This window comes from Cucurbita maxima, unplaced genomic scaffold (genome assembly GCF_002738345.1).
Source record: "Cucurbita maxima cultivar Rimu unplaced genomic scaffold, Cmax_1.0 Cma_Scf00009, whole genome shotgun sequence".
In the NCBI taxonomy this organism is placed as follows: Eukaryota; Viridiplantae; Streptophyta; class Magnoliopsida; order Cucurbitales; family Cucurbitaceae; genus Cucurbita; species Cucurbita maxima.
In genome coordinates, this window is record NW_019272025.1 from 1,472,837 (window position 1) to 1,500,141 (window position 27,305).

Below are 27,305 nucleotides of genomic sequence, written 5' to 3' on the forward strand. Positions count from 1 at the left end.
TTTTTTTTTTTTTTTTTTTTTTTTTTTTTTTTTTTTTTTTTTTTTTTTTTTTTTTTTTTTTTTTTTGTCGCCTCTAATATTTTGTGATAAAATATACTATTAATCAACTCTTTAAAAATAACGAAAATATAATTAAAATATACAACAAAATTAAATTTTATAATAACTTTTAATGTTATTTTTCTTAAATTTAAAAATTATTGTTTTATTTCTTAATAGTAGCTGAATCTCTCCGGCGTGAGCTCCGTTTGTGAGAAACCCCACGCGAACCTCGGCCAGCAGCGGCGTCCGGCCCTTGCTGTTTCACGCGGCCCTTCAGCTGGCAGTTCGATCCGTAGCGGTACAAGCTTCTGACTAGCAGTTGAATTTGAAGGCAGCTTTCAGCCATTTCCCACGCTCAAACAACCTCAGAACATCAATACCCTCTATATTTTTGGATTGATTTTGAGTGCCCACAGCTTAGATTCCCAATCGGAGGACCCACGAAGGACGACTTTAGATCTGAGAGTTCTAATCGAATCCAACACCAACCAGCAAGGATTCGAGTCCTTTTGGATAAGATTCATTGAGTAAAGATGCTCAAAATTCCTTTTGAACTCAAATGTAGTGTTTTAAAATTGTTCTTTACACTTGGAATCTCTTTCTTAGACTAGTTTTGGACTCCTTTGAAAACTTTTCAGCAAAGACTCGAGTCGTTTTCGATAAGATTGAGGTGGTGCAGTTCTGTTTGGACCTTTTCAAATCCATATTAGTGCTATAATTAGCTTCTCACCTTTAGAACTGTAGTTTTGGACTAAATTCGGACTGTTTGGTCTATGATTAAGGTTGTTAGTGGGTAAGAAATAGTTGATAAATCCTCCTGAACAGCCATTAACTTCGATTAAGGTTTTGGAACTGAGTTCTAACCTTCAAACCATGATCTTGTTGTTTCAGGAGCCTATTGACTAGTTTAGGAACACAACAGGAGTAGAATTCTACCTGTTGGGTCTGTTTGCTGTTTGCTAAGCATGCTGCAGTATTTAATTGCTTATGTTACTTGATGTACGCTTATTTGAACTATGTTGCTTCTGATTAGTGTTGAGAATGTTGAGCATGTTGAGTGAACAAGTTAGTCTGTTAAATTGTCGTAGTGTTGAACTTGAGATTAATTAGGTATTAAAGTTTGGTAATGTGCCCTAATTTAGCATGAAAATTTGGAGACGTTATAGTTGATATCAAAGGTAAGTTGTCCCTAAAGATTGTCCTAGAAACCAGGTTGTTAAGTCAGAGTTAATGGCCTTTCTCATTCTCCTCTCATCACTTGGTGGAGTTTAGTGCATCCATTAATGGGTTGCATGGATGACCTACAATGTTGGGCAAGATTCAAGGATCTATTGATTGATCAAATACCTCCTTGATGCTATAGAATAAGGTATAGAAGTGGAGTTTTCGTTACTACTCAAGGGAACACGCCAGTGACACAATATGAGAGGGGGCATGTTGAATTTTCTTGCTTTACTCTTGATCAGATTGACAAAGGAACGAGGAAGGTGGATAGGTTTCTTGAGGGCCTTCATAAAGATATAAAAGGACTAATAGCATTTGGGCGACTGACTACTTATGCTGCTGTAGTTATGAGTGCCATGATTTTAGATAGAGATGTTCCAAGACTGGAGTAGCCTGAAGAAGTAGGCACTTCATTTGGGGTTAAAAGGAAGCGACATGATGACCCTACAAAGAGTTATGCTCTATGTTGACTAAACATGAGGTTAACCCTCCACCAAGAGAAGGACCTAGGAAGACCTTGGCAAGAGAGACTAAGATCCCAAGAAACCAAAAAAGTCTCTTAGGAAAGGTGCAACCACTTTTTGTGATCAGGCTTACTTATAGAATCAAGAGAAAATCTCCTTTTCTATCTACTCAATCTCAGGGGGCTCCTCAACAATAAGCAATTTGCTTGTTTCTTATGCCCTTTGTTTACAAAAGCATCACTTTGAGCCATGCTGAAGAAAGTAGAGAGCTTGTTTCAATTGTGGTAGAAAGGGACACTTTGCAAGGCTGTGTCTGACCAAGGGTGAGCAAAATTTTCACAAGCCAACTCCCAAAGCTATTTTAGCACGAACACAAGGAGGCTAGTAGAAAGCACATGTTTTTGCTTATAGAGGAAGCTGTGGGATATGCTAACATAGTTGCAACAGGAACACTACCCTAGACTTGTACCTTTATTTGCTTCTCACCCACTGTATGTTTTGTTAATTTGTTACATTAGGACTATTCTTGGTCCTTAGTGTTCCATCTTTTGTTTTCTTGACGATTGTTTGTTAAGTGATCTTAGAGCTAGAGCTGTTTGGCTAATTCAGGTGTCCACACCAATCTGGCCAAAGGTTTAAGTTTAGGAGTGACTTGGTAAAGAAGAGATGAAATCAAGGCCAAGTGTTCAAAGTTATTAGACCTAGCAACTTTCACGGACGGATATTCTTAAAGGTGGAGAGTTTGTAACGCCCCGCATTTCAGGAAAAAAAAGTGAAAGAAGAAGAATAGAAAAGAAAGAAAGAGAAGAAGAAATTGAAGAAGGGAAAGACAAAGAAAGGAGAAGAAGAGAAATAGAAAGAGAAATGGAGGCGAGATGTAATGCGCTATGTTCTTCCCTAAGATTAATTTCTACTTTTGACATATATTTTGGATTAATTGAGTTCTTATTGGATTTGTTGGAGTTATTAATTTTGATAATTTAATTAAGTGAAGTTTGAAAAGTCCAAGTTATTTCTCCCCATGTTTGGAATATAGTGTAGCTTTGAGTTGTAGGAAAAGAAAAGGAAATGAAAAGGGAAGAAAAAAGGGAAATAAAAGAATGAGAAAAAAAGGAGAACAAGAAACAAAATCTGTTCTCCTTCCCTCATATTGCTGCCCCCAATGTCGTCTATTTGTTGCATTTCCTTTCGTTGTGTCTGTATAGGACTCTGTCAATGAAATGTCCATATCTAGTTCATTCTTCAGAATCATATCACATTCTAGATCCGATGAAATAGGATGCATTAAGATGATATTTTATAAATACATAATTGAGATGAACTGTCCATATGCAGTTCATCCATTGGAACCATATCCCATTTCAAATATGATGGGATAGGCTGAATTGAGATGGTATATTGTTAATATGTCCATCTTTCCAATCGCCTGAAAGTAACAAAAGAACCATCTTGTTTTTCTTCATCAATTTTTGCTTGTTGTTCAGTGCGATGGTTTTGATCACTGCTCCATACGACTATTTTTATGCATTCTCTTCCAGCGACCATGCAGCTGTTTTCATCTCTAATGGTACCCACAAGCTGAAGCCCTCCCTTGAGCGTGATGATACCCTCGAGCTGAAGGACAGTGACAACGTGCTTTGGGTGACAATGACCCAAGTATAATCTCTTAAGTGCATTTTCTTGGCTGGTCATCAATCCTTGGCTGTGACCTACACTCCAGATAATCCCAAATCAGATTGCCATAATTTTTAAAGTTCAGATCCGTGAGTTCGAATCTTTTCACCAACCAGAATCTGAACCCTTTGGTAAGAATCTAGTTACTTTGAACTCCTTCGAATTCGATTGAAGTACACAAGATTAGCTTCTTGCCATTGAATCCCTTGAAGTTTAGGTTTGGATCGGCCATTTTGAGTCATTAAGGACTATGTTAGGTAAGATTGAGTTAGCTTCTCTCCTAAGTACTCCTTTGGGTTATTTAATAGTATCAAGTCTTGGGATTTGTTAAGGCTGGTTTTAATTTCAGAAATTTATATTAGGTTGATATGAGGACATTTGGCTGTGGCTTTTCTTTAAGTTGCTAACAAGGTAAATGATTCTTCTATCAGAATGCCTTAGTGCTAGGTTGAAAAAATGTATGATGTTTGAGACTCTTCAAATTGTTGAATGTTGAATGGTGATGTTGATGTAACTGTTAAGAAGAATTCCATGTTGCATCATATGATTAAAGAATGAATTTTATGGAACGTCATTTATATGTATGAAAAGTTTTAAATGATTGTGCCTTGAAGGTAAGACTAAGGAGGAAATGTTTAAATGTTTTAGCCTCGAAGGAAAGGCTGGCCTCGAAGTTTTGGCTAAAAGGAAAAGAGATTTTTCCATTTATTTTTTCAATGAAAGAGTTTAGGAGTCCCACTTATTCATATTTACCTTGCGATATCTTTTTGTATTCTTTCTTATTATACAGTCTTTTGAGTGCTTATCTATTTTTGGTTTCATGTACTTGGACTTGATTAATCATATGGTGCAGGGTTGGGGAGATTAAACGATGTCTGTGGAATCAAAGTCCTTTAAGGAATATCTTAAACGATATGAAAGTAACACCGAGGTGGATAAGAAAAAGAAGAAGAAAAAGAAGAGGACCACAACAGCAACCAAACCAAATGATCTAGGTGTTTTAGTCGTGGACGAAGATCCTGTCTGGCAGAAGCTAATAATTATTGAAGAGGATAATGTTGATAATTCGACTGGTAAAGTATTAGTGTGGTTTATGAATTTGTATATTTTGTCCTAGGGAATTTTTGGCTATTGTTTTTACATCTCCGTTCTCCTATACTGTAGATGAGGAGCCCCAAGTCAATGAAGATATTGAGGTTAAGAGAATGAGGAGGCTTCAAGAACTAAAAGCCAAGCGACCATATAATTCCATAAGTGAAGATGGAAGTGGTTGAGTTTCACTCTCTCCAAACCATGCAAATTCTAGCATGGTGAATGGTGATTTATCTCCACCTCGTAGAACAAGAGCTCGGAATGATACACCTTCTCCATCTAATGAGTTGAAGCCTTCAGTATCTGGTGAAGAAGGTGAAGATTTTTCACCTCCGCGGAGGAGGCAGAGGCAAAATCCTAGCTCACTTGAACATGAGGAAAAGCCTACAAACTCTAAGTCTCCAAGATCTGACTTATATCAACCACAAAAGCAGAATGTTTATAGAGATTGCGCACAGAAAGATATTGACCTATCACCTCCACGACAGCGAAGGAGACGTTACCATACTCCCTCCCCTGAATCCGATGTAAAACCTGCACGATCTGTTTCTCCACAGTCTGATTTGTCACCACCTCGGAGATCTGATAGGCAGGCGTCTAAAGCAAGTTTAGGGGGCAATCACAAGGCTGCAGGGTTATCTGACCTTTCTCCTCCTCGACGAAGAACTTCAGGCTATGCTGATGATGCTCATATATCACATGGATCTGATCTTTCACCTCCAAGGAAACAAAGGAAGGATGTGAGTAGAGATCGATCACTTTCAGATAAGCATTTACAGAGCCATATTGTTACGGATGATTCACAAGAATCACCAGCAGATCTTTCTCCTCATAGGAAAAAGCAAAAAGCACTGCCGGTTTCAGTCTCCTTTAAACAGGCACGGAAGACTGGTTTGCTTACTCAGAAAGAGTTTGGGGAAGAAATGTCTAAAACTAACAAAGAGGACTGGACGAGGTGAGGTTGTATATTATTTTCCCTTAAAATGTTCTGCCTTAAATAGTCACTTCTTTCTAAGAAATTTTCCTCCATAATTATCTTCTTTTTCTATTTTTTTGATAAGAAAATCGGATGGCTGGTTGTGAATGATGTAGGATGCCATATGACCACATCATAACAAATGCCCGAAAATAAAAATTGCTGAGGGACGAACGTGTTTTGGAATTTGGATAGTTTTTTTGTGGTGTTTGTCCATATTTCCGTATTTCCCCTCATGAAGTTTTATAAGTCGATGCCATATCTATTTGTGCTTCATGATGGAGAGACTATGGTTTGCTTTTGACCATGGTTCAAACTTTCATTAAGTGGCTGTTGCAATGATCAGTGAAACATGATCTTTAAAGCCGTTTAGCCGAGTGACCTCCCAGTATTTAATTTATGTTCATTTTGTGAAATTTATAATAGAATCAATGAAGCCCTCTATGTTTGCCAGGTTCAACACTGAATGCAGTAGTGTAGTCAGAAAAAACATCATAGCCCTATTATAAAAACTTACGAAGTCAACATAGGTGAAGTTTGAAAACGCCAAAACATTACCAAACAAGGGCCTTTTTAAGTAAAATTAATTAGTTTATGGTAGTAATTACAAAGAACTATTAAGCAACCAGAAGTATGACCTTTGGCTAAATTCGAGGAATTTAATCAGGCCTGTTGGTTGAATACAATGCAATTGCATTCGGTTCTGTTTCAATGAGGTTGCTTTTTCCATGAGATCTCCAGTTTGGTTTTTGAATTTAGACTATTTCATTTTTCTTAGAGAAATACGGTGAAATGTGTTTATGCCTTGTGTGGTTATGCTTTTCAAATGATTTCTATATGGATTTACAAAGGATGGAATAACCATTTTTTGTCTTCTAGGTTTAAAGAGATGAATCCTTCTGCAAGTAGTAATGCAGAGCCTGTGTATCGAGACAAGATTAAAGGTTCGGCAATCGACATCTAACCTATCTTTCTTGTAGAAAATTTGGCATTATGTGATACAATCTACCTCACACTTCAGAACATTACAGGAGATCGAATTTCAAAAGAGGGATTCTTAAAAGCACGAGGAAAAATAGAAGAAAAGCCCAAGGTACTTTGAAGAGTTATTATCATAAATTATTGTATGAAAAATTTCATTATGGCTGTATTTGATGACTTCCTTCTCAGGAGATAAAGTACTTATCATAACCTATATGCTTTTATCAAATATCATTGTCGCTGCTTGTGATGATCTTCCTTCTCAGGAAATAAAATTGGAATGGGGCAAGGGCTTAGCTCAAAAACGAGAAGCTGAAGCTGAACGTATGGAATTAGAACTCGAGAAGAATAGACCATTTGCACGGTCAAGGTAAAACTGAGTACTCTCGGATTTTAGTTTTATCTGTGCTTCTTCTGGGATATCAAATACCTGTGTGCCTCTATTAGCTGGGTGTTGAAGGTTTATGACTGGATACTCTCCAATTTTAGTATCTTTATTCTCTTTCCTTTTATTGTTAGAGATTTCCTAACGTCTGGATTCTTGAAAGTTGAATCCAAGTGTAATTTTTGTTGTACTTTTATGAGACTAGAAGGCCCTTTAATGTCTGCCAAATTGTTTTCAGTAATGATGCCGAGCTTGACTCAATGTTGAGAGAGAGACTGAGATGGGGCGATCCTATGGCACATTTGGTGAAGGTAACCAATTGAAATTCTAAAATGAGTTGAAGTTGAAGAACTGATAGTAGGTCTGACCTCTTGCATTGCACATATTGCAGAAAAAGCAATCTGAGATGGCTCTTCCTGATCTAGGAGACAGTGAGAAGATGAAAGAATCAGGGTTCATTATTCCACAGGATATTCCACCTCACAGCTGGCTAAAGAGGGGATTGGATGCTGCACCTAATCGATATGGTATAAGACCAGGAAGACATTGGGATGGAGTCGATCGTAGCAACGGTTAGTTTATATCTGATTCATTTTGGTTGTTATCAAAATCACTCACTGAGTCAACATCTTTAAGAAATTTGATTCAAACATGAATTGGTAATTTGCATGTATGTTACAGTTTGGTCCTTCATTTGTAGCTTAGATTTCAATTTTACCGTCTAAGTTATAATTCATAAACTGGATAATGTTCTGACAAACTATATATGAATTTACAATTTGATCCTTCAACGATATATATATTCCTTTCTAATGAGGTTAGTAGGAAACATGATTTTGAAATAATCAAAAAGCTTAGTGGTATATTGAAACATTTTAATGCTTGAGGACTAAATTTAAAAATAATTTGAGTTTAGGATCAGTCAGGCCTTTGTATATTCTTTTTAACTGCATTGTGCTTAAAAAAAAGCAGACACAGGCGTCGACTCTGTGTTTTGGTCTTGCATCGATGTTCATACATTGTTTAATTGGTTTTCGTTGTAGGATTCGAGAAGCAAATGTTCAAGAGGATGAACGAGAAACGAGCTACTGAAAGGGAAGCATATCTTTGGTCTGTGTCTGATATGTAACATGAAAGGATGGTGTGCTTAGATGGAAGATATTTCCTGCAGTAATTTATCACATGTTTTGGAGGTCTTGTTTTCTTATAATTGTAAGTTCATCCATAATAGCTATTTAGGATTGTTCATCCAAAATAGCTATTGTGGGTTAATTACCATTTTAGTTCTTATATTTTGGTTTTAATATGATCCCTTCAGTTTTAACGTTTTTAATTTGATTTTTATGGTTTGATTAATTCTCCCAAACTGTTTTTGTCATGATCAGATGCTAAGATTTTATTTACACGACACGTCTTTGGACGTGGGAGGGAAGCGATCACCTAACCTTCGATGTAAGGTATGTGTGCAGGTTAAACCAGTCGATTTTACTTGATTTAATACTGTTTAACAAGTTGCATCCATATGCAGGTTGATCTTCGGAACTAGAAACTGGGTAAATTTTGTCTGATTTTAACCCTATCTGTTCATTTAGCTCACCGGTAATATGTAAGTATCAATTTGGATTGAAAATAAAACTCTATAAACATTAAAGGTTCTTTTTCTTTAGTGGGAATTTAAATTCAGAAGCTGAGTGGAAAAGTGAAAGAGTTTTTATTATTTCAGTTTGAGAATGTGAATGGTTATAAATAGATTGTAATTTCTATGGTAAAAAAAATTGTAAAGAAGTATAGAAAAAGACATAAAACAGAGAAGTAATAGAAAAAGGTTTTTTCCTACCTAATAGAATGTTTTTGTCTCTCCACTTACAGAAGAAAAAAGATTTGGAGAAGATGTATCTGACTAACAACAAAGATTTGGAGATTAAAAGAAAAAAGAGATTTCTGCATAAAAACTCCGGTAGGAAATTAGTGGACATTAAAAAATGTCAGATATATTCCTGGTCTCAAGAAGAACTTAATCTCTATTGGTCTGTTGGACAGCACAGGTTATGCAACAAAGTTAGGGAAGAGTTCGTGGAAGATTATGAAGGGTGCTACGGTGGCAACACGTGGCTCAAAATCTGGAACCTTATACACCACAGCAGGGTGTATGAACATAAATGCTGTTGCTAAGAGTGCTTCAAATTCAAGTCTATGGCACAATAGACTTGGACATATGAGCGTGAAAGGAATGAAGACGCTGGCTGCGAAAGGAGTTTTAGAAGGTCTGAAATCTGTTGATGTGGGTCATTGTGAGAACTACGTTATGAGCTAGCAGAAACAAGTTAGCTTCACAAGGACTGCTAGAGAGTTGAAGAAAGTGCGGTTGGAAATGGAACCAGATGTAGAGTAAGGTTCAACGAAGCAAGTGGGAGTTGAGCTTGAGTTGCAGGAAAACTCACCTAGTGATGTTGTAGCAGATACTCATGAAACTCCTAAGACTACTGTTGAGGAACCAAATGTGGAGCATGGTTCCAAGACAACGAAGCAAGTGGGAGTTGAGCTTGAGTTGCATGAAAACTCACCTAGTGATGTTGTAGCAGATGTTGTACTCATGAAACTCCTGAGACTACTGCTGAGAAACCAGATGTGGAGCAAGGTTCCAAGACCACGAAGCAAGTGAGAGTCGAGCTTGAGTTGCAGGGAAACTCACCTAATGATGTTGTAGCAGATACTCAAGAAACTCCTGAGACTACTGCTGAGGAACTAGATGTGGAGCAAGGTTCCAAGACAACAAAGCAAGTGGGAGCTGAGGTTGAGTTGCGGAGAAAATCACCTAGTGATCTTGTAGCAGATACTCAACAAACTCCTGAGGTTGTTGCGGAGGAATCAGCAATGGAGCAACTGACACCTGAACCGGTGTTGAGAAGATCATCTAGTACTATCAGAATACCAGATATGTATGTACTTCATTACACTATCTGTTGCTGATGAAAGGGAACCATAACCCTTTGAGGAGACCCTACAGTTGGAGGATACAACCAAGTGGGAGCAAACTATGGATGATGGGACGTCTAGGCTTCAAAAATGTGTTGTATTGAGGCCGAGTACATGGCAATAGCTGAAGCTGGAAAGAAGATGATATGGATGACTGACTATCTGGAAGAATTGGGCAAGAAGCAGCACAAAGATTTTTTATAGAGATAGTCAGAGTGTCATACAGTTGGCGAGGAACTCGGTCTATCATTTAAAGATAAAACACGGAAGGCAATACCATTTCACTTGCAGGTTAGTGGAAGATGGTGATGTGTTTTGAGAAGATAGAGTGTGCAAAGAATCTAGCAAACATGTTGATAAAATGTGTTGATGTTGGAATATTGAGGCTGTGCAAAACCTCAATTGGTATGGTGCAGTGAAGATATTCATGATCGTTTTTTGAGAATGAAATTCTTGGTTGACTGGATCAGCCTCCAAGTGGTAGAATTGTTAGGTTATGGAGGATGCTGCTTATTTATAGTCAAGTCAACAATATTTGGTAAATGAGATATAAAGTAAATTGTCATAAATAGTAAATAGCTATGTATAGTAAAGAGCTATATCGATAAAATTATATATGGTAGATAATTATATATAGTAGATGGTTATATCTGGTAAAATTATATATAGTAAGCTAAATCATATATATATCCCTTCAGACAAAGTTCTGAAAATGTACTTTCTGTATTCTCTCCTACGGTACATACTTGAAGTCATCAATATAAATTCTTTAGCCAGAGTTCTCCTTGCATTTTCTCTATCCTGTTCTTTGTATTCATCTAGATCGAATGTGTGCGTTCTTGTGCGATTCCAACATTCCACACTGTAAAATGCTTGAAGGAGTTAAGTTACGTGACACCAATGATCGAAGGATGTTCAAAAAAATAGTTTATGTAAACTCAATAATTATGATAAACTTAAAGGGGTTATATGTGAATACCATGATTGAGATATAGAAGAGATTAATAACTTGTAACATTGAAACGAAACCCGAAACCCTCGTGAAATTAAATGGGTTAGTTTAGTAGTAGGATTCTATAAGTGATGCCTTGTAACATTGAAACGAAACCCGAAACCCTCGTGAAATTAAATGGGTTAGTTTAGTAGTAGGATTCTATAAGTGATGCGAGGTTCACCAGAGCTATTTGAGAGAATCTAGTCACATGTGAGAAACTCAAAGGTTTTGTTTACTTAAACCTAAGTGGGTTACTTATTCGATATTTTAATACTCATTTGAGTTGACTTAGTTAATGACATAGCGATTTGGAACTCTATGGTTTATAGACAGGAAAAATTAAATCGTTACTAACATATAGTCAAATAAATAAATTTCGAAATGGGTTCATAAACTCTTGAAAAGAACTTCAAATGTGGAAACTGGAAAAACATAGTGCCATACGACCTTGTGTCACAACTATCCATCAATCTCAACATGCACCTTGTTTGTCCTAGCCATTATCTAAGAAAAAAAAAGTTTCAAAAGATTTTAGTATTAAATGTATATAGTAAGTAATTTCGTGTAGGGTTAGATATGCGTACACAAACAAGCACATGCAAGGTGGAAAAGGGACGTAAATTTATTATTTAAAAACATATCTATAACTTGATGATCTGTGACTGTCAATTCTATAATGGAATCTGGGTGGATTTTATTCTAAAGGGATGAAAATTGGCACCTAGTCAATGGAGTTTGAGCCACTATGGTATAAGATGTTGTGTATTAAATAGGTAATTTTCATAAAAAATTCATATATTTTACGGGGTATGACGATATTTAAATAATATAATACATGCATGCACAACCATTCCATAAACCATGAACAACACAAATCATGCATAACACAAATCATAACACATGTATACATATCTGACCGAGCTCTAAGATAATGTAATAAAAAAGCCACTTACCTTAATTATAAAAATAGTAAGAATGTTTGATTAATCAATCCCACCTAAATTGTGTGAAAATTATCTTATTTATAATAAAATAAATTACAAGAGAAATAAACGAAAATAACAATAAATGGAAAGATACCTATGGTAATAAGCCAAATATCTTGCCTTATAATAAAATATAAAATATGATATATAAGGTAAACTATAATTTATTACTAAATATCCTGAATAAATAGGATAGTAAAAAATGTATTTTGACCAATTTCTTTCTAACCGGCAAATATTTTGGCCAATTCCTAAAACATTCAAATGAGTACTAGTAAGAATAATCCCGAAAATATAACAGGTAACTCCTGAATCGATCTGTCATGATTCAATCTTTGAGGCCTTCGAAGCATAATGAAAACATGATAAAATCATTTTCGCGAAATAAAAATGAATCAGTATTAAATAGGTAGTGACTTTAAAATAACTCACTAACTAGATTTTGTCACCCATGAAATTTTAATAGAAAGCTTAATGTGTCAGGATAAGATTATACATGAAATTTGGTGGTCATTAGATTACGTAAAGGGGCTAAACCATGAATATGTATAAAATGACCGACATGCCCCCATAGTTATGCCCCCAATTTGGGAAATACCAATTTCAGTAATGGGAAATACGAAGAAGAAAGAAAGAAAAAAGGAGAAGAAGAAAATAAGTTGGAGGAAGTCGTTCGGAGTTAGCTTCAAAGTTAGGCTTCAACGAGTAGGACCAAATGAAAAGCTAATGACTTCCATACATGTATGCGATGTTATTTTAGTCTATGATGTCGTCATGTAATGATTATGTTATGTTATGGAATTATGATATGTTATCGATCATGTATGATGATGCATGAACCTCTATATGCCAAGCCTTGTAAGACATGGATTACGTTTCCTCATTGCCTATGAGACATTAGAAGCCATGTATGTTAGTTACAAAAGATAAGACAAGTGTTATGTATGCATATGTCGTAGGATGTTGCATCATGAAAAAGAAGGGAGGTATGACTTGCATCATATGTATATGACATGAATTGATATTATGGGTTTTGATGCATCTTGTATGTCACATGCATCGGGATACTTCCCTGTTATGATGAGTACGGACATGTACATTACAATATCTATATTTTTCCATGATATTATGTGGGCTCCTGTTCCTCTATGGTTTTGGCAGTGTGAGTGTGCGCTAGTTGAAGGGCAAGACCACAGGGTACATACGCCTGTCTTGTGGATTCATGCGCGCGTGTGAGCCATATGTAAAAGAGTACTATAAATCTAATTTTTCTCCGAACTAGAAAGTAAAGTTCAAGGTCACATGGTACTTTGTTTTGAGGTACAAGTAAGGCACCATTGTACGGATGATGACATTGTTGGGAATGCCACTAAACCAAAGCTAGGGTAGTTGCATTTATGTTAAGATTATGGCGTTCTCATTGTTTTGAACTTATTATTGCTTCCGCTACTCCATTGTGTTTTCTTCTAATTAAACTGATTTTTACAAACGTCTAAGTTCATGATATCATTTACGAAATATTTTAAATGAAATCTTCCGCGCATAACAATCTATGTCATGCATGTAAGTGCATCAAGAAATGAATACATATATGAATTTTTGTACCCTTAATGAATGGTAATTTGTTACAATTGATCCAACTTTAAAATGAAAATATTAAATCTTGAACTACTACTACATATAATGGTAAAAATTGATTCCATTCCATTAAAAGAGTTACTCTTTCCAATTAAAAACTATCTATTTAATTCTTTTTTGAAATTAATATATATTTAAAAAAATATATAAGAAGATGGACAAAAATTTCCCAAAGAAAACTCCATCGGCTCGAATTTCGGTATGAAATCTCTGACTCGATTACCACAAAAATCAATGAAGAATTGGTAGCGATAAAGATTGAAATAGGAGGCAAACATGGAAATTTCTCTAATTTTCTTAGATTATTTAAGAAAATTCCATTAATTTTGTAATTAAAGATATAGTAAAGGTATTTTTTTTTTTTTATAAGTAATATCACTACAAATATAGTATTGGATTAGAATCGCTACCATAGATATGACATAACATTTTTATGCCGAAACATTCTTTTGAAAACAACTTTATAAAACGATGCCATAAACTTATACGTTTATGAAAGAGTCTTAAAAACAATACAAAGGAAATATTAAAAGTAAATTAAAATAAAACCAAGAAAATATTAAAAGAACAAATACCCGGTAGTAACGTAAGATCTACAAAAATAAATGCAACTATCCTATGCAGGTCTTATGGTTTTTGATGTGACGCCGCTGTCGTCAACTATATAGGGGTATCTTACCTTTACCTAAAATATAAAAGTAGTACGTGACTTGAATATTTTAAGAAATACTCAGTTAGTGACACTATTATTGAGTCAATGAATGCAAACATATGCAACATGAATAGGGACCTATCATTAAAAACCATAGTCTCTAAGGTGGCGTTTAGTCTATCATTATAGTACGCGTCCGTACTCAGTATAAAAAGGGAACTATCCTGATACATGTGAACATACAATATGCATGAGGTCCCTATACTTTTCATCTTAAATAATTCATGTAGCACAACCCCATTCATTCCGCACATATTACCCTATATAACATGTATGTATAAGCTTTCATACATTATATCATTCATAATATTACTTGGGAGTTGGAGCATGTCATACATTTCATTGCCAACTATATTCATGTCATAGTGTAATATGACATCTCATACATACATATCATTATAACGTTTCATATCGTCATACATCTCATGTCATCATAATATATCACATCATCATAACTTCCCACTTTTCAACATAAATAACATAGGACAACTTTTTTTTTTTTTTCCTTTTTTTTTTTTGGGTTATTACAACAAAGGTCCAATCATGACCACCCCGGGGTTTGAATAACTTTTGAAAGGAGTATATGTTAATCCGAACTTAAGTCAATACGTAAAGACTCCAATCACAAAGGTCAATCGTTTGATTTCTACCCCTTACATGCCTTGTGTAGAAATGGTAAAGTTATACTATTAAAAACAAGTAAAGTCATATATATGATTGAATAATGTCCGAGCTTCAACTGATGAGTCGACTCATCACTTTGTCGGGCATCAAATAGGAAACCAAGATGCTTTGTAAAGAGAGAAAAAACAAACAAACAAACAAACCAAACAAAAACAAAATGCTACCCCTACCCCTCCTATTTGTATGTACGTGAAGACCTTCAATTGATTTAAGTGTTGCCTAAACTTGATTCCATCATGGTTGGTATAAATTGAAGAGAGCTGTAAGGAAAGAAAGACATGAGAAGAGACCTTCAATTGATTTAAGTGTTGCCTCAACTTTCTGACATTGAGGACCAAGAAGGCTTCAGATGCCTGTTTTCAATGATACAATTCTATCAAAATAATCCAAACATGGAAGGGAGAGATCCTGTGAAAGTGATAAAAGAGGCCATTGCAAAGACGTTGGTGTTCTATTACCCTTTTGCAGGAAGAATTAGAGAAGGTTTTGGTAGGAAGTTGTTTGTCGAATGCACGGATGAAGGAATCTTATTCATTGAGGCAAATGCAAACGTGACTATAGAACAACTTGAGGATTCTCTCCGACCCCGTTTCCATGCATAGATGAGCTTCTTTACAACATTCCAAATTCTGATGGGATTCTTGATTCTCCATTACTGCTCATCCAGACATGCTTGATTCTCTCTTATTTAGTGGCAAAAAAATTAATTTAAAAACACCAACTAATTCAGTTATTTGAATTGTCTATGTAGGTGACACGACTGAATTGTGGTTGTTTTATCTTTGCTGTTCGTTTTAATCATGCTATGATGGATTGTTTTGGCATGGTCCAATTCATAAGAGCCATAGCTGACAAAGAGCTCTCTGAAGTGGAAGGGACCCTCCAAGAGTCTCTTGCCTTTATCTGGATCAAGTCGATCATGACATTGAAGGCACCGTGATTCCCTTCAAGAACATGACTCAACGTTCATTCTTTTTTGGCCCAACTGAGATATCTATCATTCGTGAAACCTTACCTACTCACTTTCACAATTGCTCCTCATCTGAGCTTCTTACAATATTTATTTGGCGCCTTCGTACCATAGCCCTTCAACTTAGTCAAGATGAGGAAGTGTGTCTTCTTTCCCTCGTGAATTTACGCACGAAGTTTAATATTTTTCCATTAGGGTATTATGGCAACGCAGTTGCTTTACCCGCAGCTTTCACTACTGCAGGTAAGCTGTCCCAAAATCCACTGAGTTATGCTATGGAATTAGTTGAGAAAGCTAAGGCAAAGGTGACAGAGGAGTACATGAAGTCTATGGTGGATCTGATGGTGATCAAAGGACGACCCCATTTTAGTGTGGTTCGGTCATTGCTAGTGGCAGACTTGACAGAAGCTGGAGGTGGACTATGGATGGGGGAAGGCCATATATGGCGGACCTGTGAGTGGAGGAGTTGGATTAGTCCCTGGTTTGATAAGCTTTTGTGTACCTTTTAAGAATAGAAATGGGGAGAAGGGAATTGTGGTGCCTCTGTGCTTGCCTGCGCCGGCCATGGAAAGGTTTGTGACCGAACTTGATGCCTTGATGAACATAAGAACTCCTTGAAATTGAGAAATATACAAGCTATCATTACTAGCCTATGTTGTACATAATAAATAAAATGAAGCATATATAGACATGAACCCATACATTAATAACAAATCATGTTCTTATTAGTTTTGTTGGTTTCAAATATTGTTGTCTTTTTTACCAAACACTGTGTGAATTGAAAGTGTTGTGTGAAGCTAATTTATCAAATTACTAAGACTATAAACGATGATTGGACGTCCAAAGTTTTAAAAAGTGTCTAAAAAATGTCGGCAAATTTTGAAAAATCGTCTACAGAGAATCACTCTGTGACCACTCAACTCTCGAATGCTCCCCACCTCGATCGGCAACTTGTGAACACCTGAAAAAAAAAAAGAAATGTGTGAGTATAAAAATACTCAATAATCAACCTGCTTATGGACTCTCATTGCATTCTTAACCTATGAAGAATCCAAGTGCTTTTCTCTAGTTTCTAGAAAGTTCGAATCTAGTATCAATCGGATCTCTTGCCTATCATAGATCCTATTGGTGCCTAAAAGTTATTTATTTGTTCTAGCACTACGGATCTTCCATATGGTGGATCTCATCTCGTGGTGAACTAAATTTTCTGATCTCATACTTAACAAGCTTGCATTGTCATAGCAGTAAATGACTAGTATTGAGGCGCTACATCATCAAATCTATTAAGACAATATGATATCTAGCTAGTCTAAACATCATCTATAGAAACTTAGCTGACAACCCTTTCACAAGTCACTCTAAAACTAGAGGGAGCGACTCGCATGTGCCTACCAACTCTCAAGATGGATTTATAGCAGCATGATCATGTTCAGAAGGCCTAGGGTCATTTCCGCCTACTACTTGTGTAGTCCCAAGCATCCATTTAAGATCAGTTTAAAGAATTGCGGCCTTAGCCTTTGTTCCAGTCATACATTCTATAGGAGCATTCATCCTTAGTCATCTACCTCCACAATCCTAAGTTTTTTCCAATACCAGTTTACACAATCACAACCTCTTCCTTGAGTCATTTCTACATGTAATAGAAGTTTTCGAGCTAACTACTCATGTAGTCCCAAGTAACTCCACAAGGTTGATTTATGGAATCGCAACATCAACATTGTCCCGACCCTAAACTCAATGGTAACTCAAGTGACTTCGGGGTTTTGGTGATACTATACATACTATTATTAGGCTTGTTAAACTTTCTTAATTGTTCTTAGTTACTGTGGAGGTTTACTATGTTCTTAGGAGCAACTAGGTAGTTTAGTCATCTTCTCACATTTCTAGGATGCTCGGGATTAGCTCCTCAGGGCTAATTCAACTTTTGGATACATTTAGGTCTAGACCTCTAATCGTTGCTCATGATCCTATAGTGCTCGACCTATTGACAATGTACTGACCTAACGTCCTAACCTTAGCTTAGTTCACTCATATATGCTTTGTTAGGGAAATATTTCCATCAATCACCTAAACCATAGGAAACATATTCTAATCATTCATGCATACTTATTAGGAAAATATTTCAATCAATCACCTAAAGCATGAAAATTATAAACATTCGAGCAAGCTAAATAGGGAGATAACATCCATCAATTTCCCAAAGCACATATCACAACATCTCATCCTCCTTTCAAAGAAAACGGAAAGCATTAAAGTAGGCATTCAACTTAAATTATTATCCTAGGGGCATTTTGGTAGTTTTTCATATCATACATAATATTTTTACCCGAATTACTCATTCTAGGTCCTAATCATGCATATTCTAATCACCTGAAGAAAGATATTGCTTACATATTAGCACGTTCTAGCGATCTCTACAAGTATTACTTGAGAAAATTCCTAGTGGCTACTTACATGCGTGAAGTATACCTTCCCGAGCTCGACAACGCAATTTCAATCTCCTATGAAGACGCTTGCATATGAATTTCAAACCATTTTTCAGAACGGTAAGATTTCCTTTACTTTCACTAAATTGTCCCAAATACACAGCCTCAACCCAAGTCACTCGTCTGCAGCCCAAAAACAAATTCAACCCAAACCATCTGTAGCCCAGATCCATTAGCATCAGCCCAGTCCCACTTCGGCCCAACCTCAAACGGTCCTAGAACCCAAGGCCCAACACCTGCGATAGCCCAGCACCCGTGGTGCGACCCGCAACCAGCACCTGCGCCACGTCGACCTCTGATTGTGCCACATGGCACACCTGCAGCGAATCACCTCCTCAACTCAGTCGTCTTAAACGGCTCAGATCGACTCAGCTCAGCGTCTCAGAACTCACTTATTCAGCTCAGTAAAGGAAAAATTAGCAAATTTCCACCGTTTCGACATCTCGAAGGTAAATTTCTCATTTTAAGTTCAATAGAGTTAAAGAGTTTTTAGATTACTAACGAAACGGGATGAATATTTTTATAGGAAACGACAACCGGCGATAATTAGAGCAATTTCGTGAAACGGGAGGGAACGTACTCAAATTAGGAAAAACGCTGCCTAAGGCCAACCAAGTAAGTGTGTGTTTTATGATGACACGTGCTTATGGCTTCACATGTGTCATATGCCCGTATATGCAAACTGTTATGAAATGATATGTATAAGTTGTGAGACATGATTGTTAAGTTGTAATTGATGAATTGATATCTTTGTGATATGGTATGTTAAGATATGACACATTGAAGGCATGCTCGCGATATGTTATGTGACTATTATGATATATGATATGATATAATATGTGCATAATGTGAATTGTTATATTTAGATGCATGAAAACGTTATGATATGACATATGTGTAACATGAATGATGATATGTAAAATGACAAATTGGCATGAAATACAATCCCGATACATGCATGGAAGATATGATAAACGATATGATAACAATGATATGTTATGAAGGAAGACCTAGTAGGTTGTGGTATATGATAATGAAAATGGAAAAATGTTGGGATCTCATGCATTATTGTGTGTTCATGCATCGAGGGATACCCATTCTCTCTCACGATAGTACGGACGCATACACTACGAGGTAGGGAAACGATCATTATGTTTACCATAATAATACCAAGATTGTCGCTATTCTTATTGGGTGTCCAACATCAACAGCTATCAGAGAATACTTGCCCGACCAGAAAGGGGCCAAAGAGGTGTGAAAACCGACTGGTGGGTCCATACTCGCACATGTGGACCGTATGTATGAAAATTAAGTACACATCCAATTGTCTGTTTAGAATAGCCACCGTAAGAAAATAGACTGCTATGATAAGTTCCAATCATGAAATTATATGTGATTGCATTTAACCTTGACAAGGGGGTTGTTTACTGAGTATTTCTTAATAAAAATCATGTGCTACTCTTGTGTTATTAGGTAAAGGCAAGGCTCCCATGTACGGTTGACAGTGACATCGCAACTAAGAGACTATGACACATGATTTTCGTAAAATTACACAAGCTATCCTTGATGAATGGTGTTTGTTACAATTGATCCAACTTTTAATGCAAAATATTAAATCTTGAACTTCTAGGCAAATATGGACTCCATATCATTAAAAGAGTACAATTTAAAAGCATTAGTACACTTAATTTCCATTGATTAACCCTTACAAGAAAATCCTTGCACGGCTTGCCAAAGGTAAAACTTTTTTTTTCTTTTATTTTTCGAGGCCCATTTGTGTAATTTAACTTAAAATAATTTTAAGAATTCCAACCTAAATAAATAGCTCAAGTTAATGGGCGATAAATCACATTGATTATCTTTTAATGAACGATATATATATATATATATTTTTTGTAATTATATCACTATAATGGTCTAGTTATGGACCATCACTATATTTGAAGGACCGTTTGTATAATTCAACTTAAAAATTAATAAGTTAATTCGATTTTCACCTTGTAATCGTTGAACTATATATTTAAATAAAGTTTGTATATGGTCACTAAAAGCAATGAAGTTATACTTAAAACAATATGATTATATGATGAATGTATTCTCAATATCTAAAGTTCAGCTCATTTGATTTACGGCTGAGTAGGACATCAAAATATGATATACAGAAAACAAAAATGTAAACAAACAAAAGCTACTCCAAATCCTCTGGTTTTTCACAAAAAAGACGTTAATGGCTATCTTATCTATGAACATATAGATATCACGACTCAATATTTCAATGTTGCCTAACTTGGTTCATTAATGGTTGATTTAAATGGAGAGAGAAAAGTAAAGAAAGAAAGATATTTGGAAGATATGTTATCCATACGTGTATAAATAGTTTATTGTTTTATCTCTAAATTATTTGTTTGAAAATTTCTTTCTACTCATAATGTCATTGGCCACTGCTCTTGTCTTTAAAGTAGAAAGATGTCAACCAGAATTAGTTGTTCCAACCAAACCTACTCCTCAAGAGTGGAAACAACTGTCTGATATTGATGATCAAGAAAGTTTTAGATTTCAAGTTCCCATGATACAATTTTATCGAAATAATTCAAGTATGAAAGGGAGAGATCCTGTGAAAGTTATAAAAGAGGCCGTTGCAAGAACACTGGTATTCTATTACCCTTTTGCCGGTAGAATTAGAGAAGGGTTTGGTAGGAAGTTGTTGGTTGAATGCACAGGTGAAGGAATCTTGTTCATTGAAGCAAAGGCAGACGTGACTCTAGAACAGCTTGAGAATTCTCTTCAACCCCCATATCCATACATTGATGAGCTTCTTTACAATGTTCCAAATTCTGATGGAATTCTTGATTCTCCATTATTGCTCATCCAGGTATACTCTATCGGTTTATTTTAAATTTGGCTATAAATTAATTTGGAAGCTAAGACTAATTGAATTGCTGGAATCATCGACGTAGGTGACACGGCTCAATTGTGGTGGGTTTATCTGTGCCATTCGTTTTAATCATGTGATGACAGATGGTTTCGGTATGGCCCAATTCATGATGGCCATAGCTGAAATGGCCCGTGGGGCTCTTTCTCCATCTATTCTTCCAGTATGGCAAAGGGACCTCTTAAGTGCAAGGGACCCTCCAAGAGTCCCTTGCCAACATCCTGAATATGATCAAGTTGATCATGGCAATGACATTGAAGGCACCATGATTCCCTTCAACAACATGACTCAACGTTCATTCTTTTTTGGCCCAACTGAGTTATCTATCATTCGTGAAACATTACCCACTCACTTTCACAATTGCTCTTCATCTGAGATTCTTACAATATTCATTTGGCGCCTTCGTACCATAGCCCTTCAACTTAGTCAAGATGAGGAAGTGCGTCTTCTTTGCCTCGTGAATTTACGCACCAAATTTAACTTGTTTCCATTAGGGTATTATGGCAACGCAGTTGCTTTACCCGCAGCCTTAACTACTGTAGGTAAGCTTGCCCAAAATCATATAGGTTATGCTATAGAATTAGTTGAGAAAGCTAAGGCAAAGGTGACGGAGGAGTACATGAAGTCTATGGTGGATCTGATGGTGATGAAAGGGCGACCCCATTTTAGTGTGGTTCGGTCATTGCTAGTTGCAGACTTGACAGAAGCTGGGTTTGAGGAGGTGGACTATGGATGGGGAAAGGCCATATATGGCGGACCTGCGAGTGGGGGAGTTGGATTAGTCCCTGGTTTGATAAGCTTTTGTATACCTTTTAAGAATAGAAATGGGGAGAAGGGAATTGTGGTGCCTCTGTGCTTGCCATCTCCAGCCATGGAAAGGTTCGTGGCAGAACTCGATGCCTTGATGAACATAAGAACTCCTTGAACTTGAAAAGCTATCATTCCTTGCATTTGCTCTATAATAAATAAAAGGACGCATATAGACTCGATCGAACACGTATAATAACAATTTGCGATCTTATTAGTTTTGCTGATTTCCGATGTTCATCTTTTGTACCGAACACTAGAAAAGTAATAAATTTATGAATTGAAACTGTTGTATGAAGCTAATTTATCTTTTTACTGGAATTCGGGAGTATTAAAAAGGATTCTCTGGCTCTCTTCCTCTCCCTCAAGATAAGAGAAACTACCTACCAAGATAAGAGAAACAACTATGGAGTAAAGTCACCAACTAAACGAATATGTAAATTACTAATAACAACTATTAAATCGAAATCACACTATCAACATGCTTTAATTACATAAAACTCTGTTACCTCCTAATCCATAGCCACTTATTTATACAAAGGAATCAATATCTTAGTTATACACCATTAATAGAGTACGAAAAAAGATTAAGAGATTAAAGAGTTATCGAGTTTTTGTTTCACGAACGCAGACTACGGGGCTAACTCAATAGTGTAAAAAGATGGATAAATTTTTCGCGAAAAAAAAAGAAAGAAGAGAATTTAAAATATAATATACAATATATTTAGATTATATCACCATGGCGTTCATATATAAGTATTTAATACACAAAATATTTAAAAACAAAAAGGGTTGAAGACGATGAGTGAGGCTTGTCTATGGCACCTATTCCAGAGTCCGCTTCCAACCTCGACCAGCTCCTTATTTACCTGAAAGATATGGAAAACTTTGAATGAGTACAAATACTCGGTAAATAGCCTACTTGTAGGCTCTTAATCGTGTCCTTGGTATGCTGAAGTATCACACTCCTTATCTTTGTTTTGGTTCTAGTTTGCATGTACTTAGTCCCCTGGGTTCTCTTCTTGACTTGTGAGTGCTTATCCTAATCTAACCCGAAGACCTTAGTCCTTAGATTTTGAGGTCTAAGCTTTGGTTCTGATCTAAGGGCCTTGGTTGTGGTTCTAAGTTCTTGTCTTCAAAACTTGAATCTTAATTCATGTTATAGTTCTTGATTGTTGTCTTGTTTTTGGTTACTTTCTATGTTCTTGTTTTGTTCTCCAAGACACTCCCCCTAGGATTTACGGTACAGTCATGAACCTGAAAACCTGTGTCTAAGGTTTCATATGTTACAAGTGACACAGTCTTAACCTACGTTCAAGACTTCATGCATTTCAAGCGACATAGTCAGATTCCACATCTAGGACTTCATGTGTACCCTACAATACAGTTTGTATACGTATGCCCAAGAATTCATGCTTTCTAAGCAACATAGTTTAAATTCCATGCGTTCTAAGCAACATAGTCTAAATTCCTACGCTCAAAGTTTCTTATGTTCCAAGCGATGTAGTATAAGTTGTGAACATCTTGTACCGTGTGAGGTTTAGGGGCTCTTGGTTCATGGCTAAGGTAATATACTCTCTTTTTGTGCTAACCAGAGACTTATCTTTGTTTCTTGTATCATAAGCCATGACATGTAGTCAACCCAGTAGGTATTCCAAAACGTACCCAAGATTACTCTCCATGAAAGATTGAGAAGGTCACAGGATTGGTGCAACACATGGACGTGACGTCCTCTAATCGTGATGAAGGGTTGTACGATGTGGTTCTCTCGTTTCCCACGCGAAATAATTAGGTTTAGTCGGGTTTGATCGAAAACCCCTGTTCCCCCATGAAGCTATTGACACCATTCACACATCTAGTAGTATAAGAACACTAATAAGGTGGTTTGTAAGTGAGAGTGTTCTGTTAGGCTTGTAGGGAAAATGTAGTTCGAAAGGTAATTAATCAACCTAACCACAAGTCCCTAGTTTTAACACGATACTAATTCAGTAGGATTAAATGGGTGTGCACACATTAATTATCTAGAATCATGATACATAATTCATGTAAAATAAACATGCATTCTCAAGACGGTGATAACATCCATCAAGCATTTAAAGAGCAGATTTACAAATTCTCATCCTCCTTTTAACATGAATTAAACACATGCATATATAGCGGAAGCATAAAACATAATTGTACTCTCATAATACTTACATTATGCATCCATAATCATATTACTTCAATTCATTCCATGGACAAGCTACCACCTAAGGCAAATATTCTAGCATGCATACAACTAAGCGAGTTCTTCAAGCATTTCCTATTAAATTCTGTGTGGTGACTTAGATGATTGATGCGTGCCCTTTCGCTTAATGTTTCTATACAATAGAGTGTCTAAAAAGTGTGATTTTTTTCAATTAGGTACTATCACATAAAAATATTGTTACAATTTGAATCAGGATGAAAATCGAGCAAACAGAAGTTGAACTGAGAAAAAAAAAAAAAAGATACTACTCGGAGGAATTAAGCACGAGTCATATCCTGCAGTCGTGGGTCGTTGGGCCGGTTTGGGTGGCGGTTCGGGTCTCCTCCTGGTAGTGGCAAACGCAGAATTTCGATTAGATTTTTTTTAGTTTTCTCATTTTTATATCTTTCAATTTTGAATTTCAAATCATGTTAATTTACGAACATCATCGGAAGTAGGTACATTATCCTTTCTTCCCGTTCTTGGAAGAGATCTCGGAAAGTTAATTTCATATTAAGTTTTTTTGGCCAAATTCTTTGACAAAATTTGTGGAGAATCCTCTAAGAACATATTAAAATCTTAGACCTTAAGTCGTAAGAAACCGCTCAAATTTAAAGAAAAACTTTGAAAGATTACCTTTCGATTACTCAAATCCTCGACTCCTTGGGTCATGTCTTGGCCGGAATGAACTCCACTATGGCCCCTTCTTTCTTCTCTTCTCAACTTTATTCATAATTTAGCCCAAATATATATTTTTGGGGCCATGCATATTACTGCTTATCATTTTATTTTTATTACAAACCAGATGGAATGATTCTTTGCTAATGGCTATCCACATTCGACATACCATGAAACTCTGCCATAAATCTTTCCATGGCTAAGGCAGGCAAGCAGAGAGGCATCGTAATTCCCTTTTCTCCATTTTTATTCATGAAAGGTATACAAAAGCTTAACGTTCCAGGGCTTCCTCCTGTTGTAAGTCCTCCAAAAATGGCCTTTCCCCATCCAAAGTCCACCTCTTCAAACCCAACTCTCCTTAGGTCTGATATAATGAATGAACCAGCTTCAGTGTAATGGGGTCGTCCTTTAATTACCATAAGATCCACAACAGACTTCACGTACTCCGTCGTCATCTTAGCCTTAGCCTTAGCCTTCCTAATCAACTCTACACCATAACCTAGTGGGTTCGCACAAAGCTTTGCATCTGTGGTGAGTTCTGCAGGGAAAACATATGCATTACCGTAATATCCTATCGGTAAAGAGTTGATCCTGGAACGTAGGTTCATAGGGCAAAGATAGCGCACTTCCTCCTCTGGGCTAAGTTGAAGGGCTAGGGTACGAAGGCGCCAAATATAGGCTGCGATGAGCTCAAAGGAGGGACAGTGGCGAAGGTGGATGGTAAAGTTTGACTAAGGGCGGAGATTTGGAGGGGACTAAAGAAAATGAAGCAGTGGGCCATGTTGTCGATTGGGACGATGGTGCCCTCCGTGACAACAACTTGGTCGTATTCACGATGGTGACACGTGACTCTTGGAGGATCTCTTGCATTTAGTCTTAAAAAGTGATCTGAAGCAGGAGTTGATTTCACGAACGCGTCAAGACTGATTGCTTTGTAGCTGGTCTCTCGGCTGCCCTTTTAAGCTTTTAAGTCAGGGGGCTCTGACTCTGGAAGAGCCCAGTCTACCGAAAGCCCTTGGTAGAGAGAGTGGAAGAACAACTGACGGAAATTAGGGCAGCCTTGGCCCAAGAAAATGAGATTGACGCACAAAGTTCCTCCTCCGCCTTTTTACAAACTGATTAATTAAAGGGGGAGAGCGCCAGGACGGACGGAAGTAGTCCTACAGCTTCTTCTTTCGATTCCGGGGGATTCCCTTCCATTTATAGGGCCCGGGAGTAAGACAGTGTAAAGAGAAGGACTTTGCTTAATCCAGCGGAAAAATAGATGGAGTGAAAGCTCCACAAGCTATCTCCATTATAACATTCATGAATTGGACAAAGCTAAAACCATCGACCATTGTATGATTGAGACGAATAGCAAAAATGAAACCACCACACTTAAGTCATGTCACCTACCTGATCAATAAAGATATGTAGATTTGAATCTCGTTTGGAGAAGAACTACTATATTAATCTTGAATTTTAGTTTTATACTTTCAAATCTCTAATTTTAATCCATATACCTGAACGAACAATAATGGAGAATTGATGATTCTATCTGAGTTTGGAACGTTGTATATTACATCCTCAAACCATGAAGAGGAAAGTTGAAGAGCATCGCCAAGTTGTTCCAAGGTTACATCAGCATTTGCTTCAATGAACAAGATTCCTTCGCCTGTACATTCTACAAATAGCTTACTTCCGGGTCCTTCTCTCAATCTTCCTGCAAAAGGATAATACAACACCAACGTCTTTGCAATGACTTCCTTTATTACCTTCACTGGGTCTCTCTCCTGTTCATAGAAATTAAGAACTGGATTATAAAATTGGAAGCTTTCTTGATCATCCATATCAAAGAGTTGTTTAAACTTATGAGGAGTAAGGTTTGCATGAGAAATCAATTCTAGTTGGTAGTTTGTATTCTATTTAAACTTTGTGAACATTAATGAGATTGCACTTTTGATCCGACTTCTGTTTCTCATTAATGAAAATCACATTGGGAGGCAACTCTTCCGATTCTGAGATACATAAAAGGTACTCTTGGCAAATGACATATAGTCCCATATAAAAACAATTTAAGATTTGAAGCATATTAAGATTCTTACTTGGTCTATTTTTGGGTTCTACATTTTTCTCGAAAATTTAATTATTTATTGGAAGTCTAAAAAGCAAATCAATGTGTTCAGATCATCTGCGGAAGCTGAGTATTGAGCTATGACAAATACTTGTTTAGAGCTAACTTGGTTCAGATCATCATTCAATTGAAGTTATTTAAGAACAAAATTAATGGAAGCGACCCATTTTTACATTAATTTATACTTAATTTTCGAGGGTTTAATATTTCGTAATTAAAAGTTAAGGGGGGAGAGACACTAAATTATGAATTTTTATTTTTCTG

General features: G+C 36.5%; 2 protein-coding genes and 2 pseudogenes across 2 annotated transcripts; 3 read left to right on the plus strand and 1 right to left on the minus strand.

The window, feature by feature from the left end:
• Nucleotides 1–227: 227 nt before the first annotated feature.
• On the plus strand, nucleotides 228–10,151 carry LOC111484239 (BUD13 homolog). The gene is made up of 14 exons (XM_023130759.1): nucleotides 228–3,661; nucleotides 3,767–3,815; nucleotides 4,258–4,477; nucleotides 4,569–5,451; nucleotides 6,352–6,416; nucleotides 6,504–6,565; nucleotides 6,720–6,823; nucleotides 7,077–7,149; nucleotides 7,230–7,410; nucleotides 7,882–7,959; nucleotides 8,224–8,295; nucleotides 8,367–8,444; nucleotides 8,708–8,795; nucleotides 8,879–10,151. The coding sequence occupies exons 4-11, from the start codon at nucleotides 4,712–4,714 to the stop codon at nucleotides 8,280–8,282; spliced, it is 1,362 nt and encodes a 453-aa protein (XP_022986527.1). The 5' UTR covers nucleotides 228–3,661; nucleotides 3,767–3,815; nucleotides 4,258–4,477; nucleotides 4,569–4,711; the 3' UTR covers nucleotides 8,283–8,295; nucleotides 8,367–8,444; nucleotides 8,708–8,795; nucleotides 8,879–10,151.
• Nucleotides 9,905–16,416, plus strand: LOC111483987 (annotated as a pseudogene).
• Nucleotides 16,417–20,704: 4,288 nt separating this feature from the next.
• LOC111484242 (benzyl alcohol O-benzoyltransferase-like) lies at nucleotides 20,705–22,152 on the plus strand. Its single transcript, XM_023130762.1, has 2 exons — nucleotides 20,705–21,156; nucleotides 21,242–22,152. The coding sequence occupies exons 1-2, from the start codon at nucleotides 20,713–20,715 to the stop codon at nucleotides 22,139–22,141; spliced, it is 1,344 nt and encodes a 447-aa protein (XP_022986530.1). The 5' UTR covers nucleotides 20,705–20,712; the 3' UTR covers nucleotides 22,142–22,152.
• A 2,919-nt stretch (nucleotides 22,153–25,071) lies between these two features.
• LOC111483988 lies at nucleotides 25,072–26,961 on the minus strand (annotated as a pseudogene).
• Between the last annotated feature and the right edge of the window lie 344 nt (nucleotides 26,962–27,305).

Coding starts and splice junctions, on each gene's coding strand:
- LOC111484242 (XM_023130762.1), top strand. CDS start 20,713: ATGTCATTGGCCACTGCTCTTGTCTTTAAAGTAGAAAGATGTCAACCA. Junction 21,157..21,241: donor CTCCATTATTGCTCATCCAG/GTATACTCTATC, acceptor TCATCGACGTAG/GTGACACGGCTCAATTGTGG.
- LOC111484239 (XM_023130759.1), top strand. CDS start 4,712: ATGGTGAATGGTGATTTATCTCCACCTCGTAGAACAAGAGCTCGGAAT. Junction 6,417..6,503: donor GTATCGAGACAAGATTAAAG/GTTCGGCAATCG, acceptor AGAACATTACAG/GAGATCGAATTTCAAAAGAG. Junction 7,411..7,881: donor TGGAGTCGATCGTAGCAACG/GTTAGTTTATAT, acceptor TTTTCGTTGTAG/GATTCGAGAAGCAAATGTTC.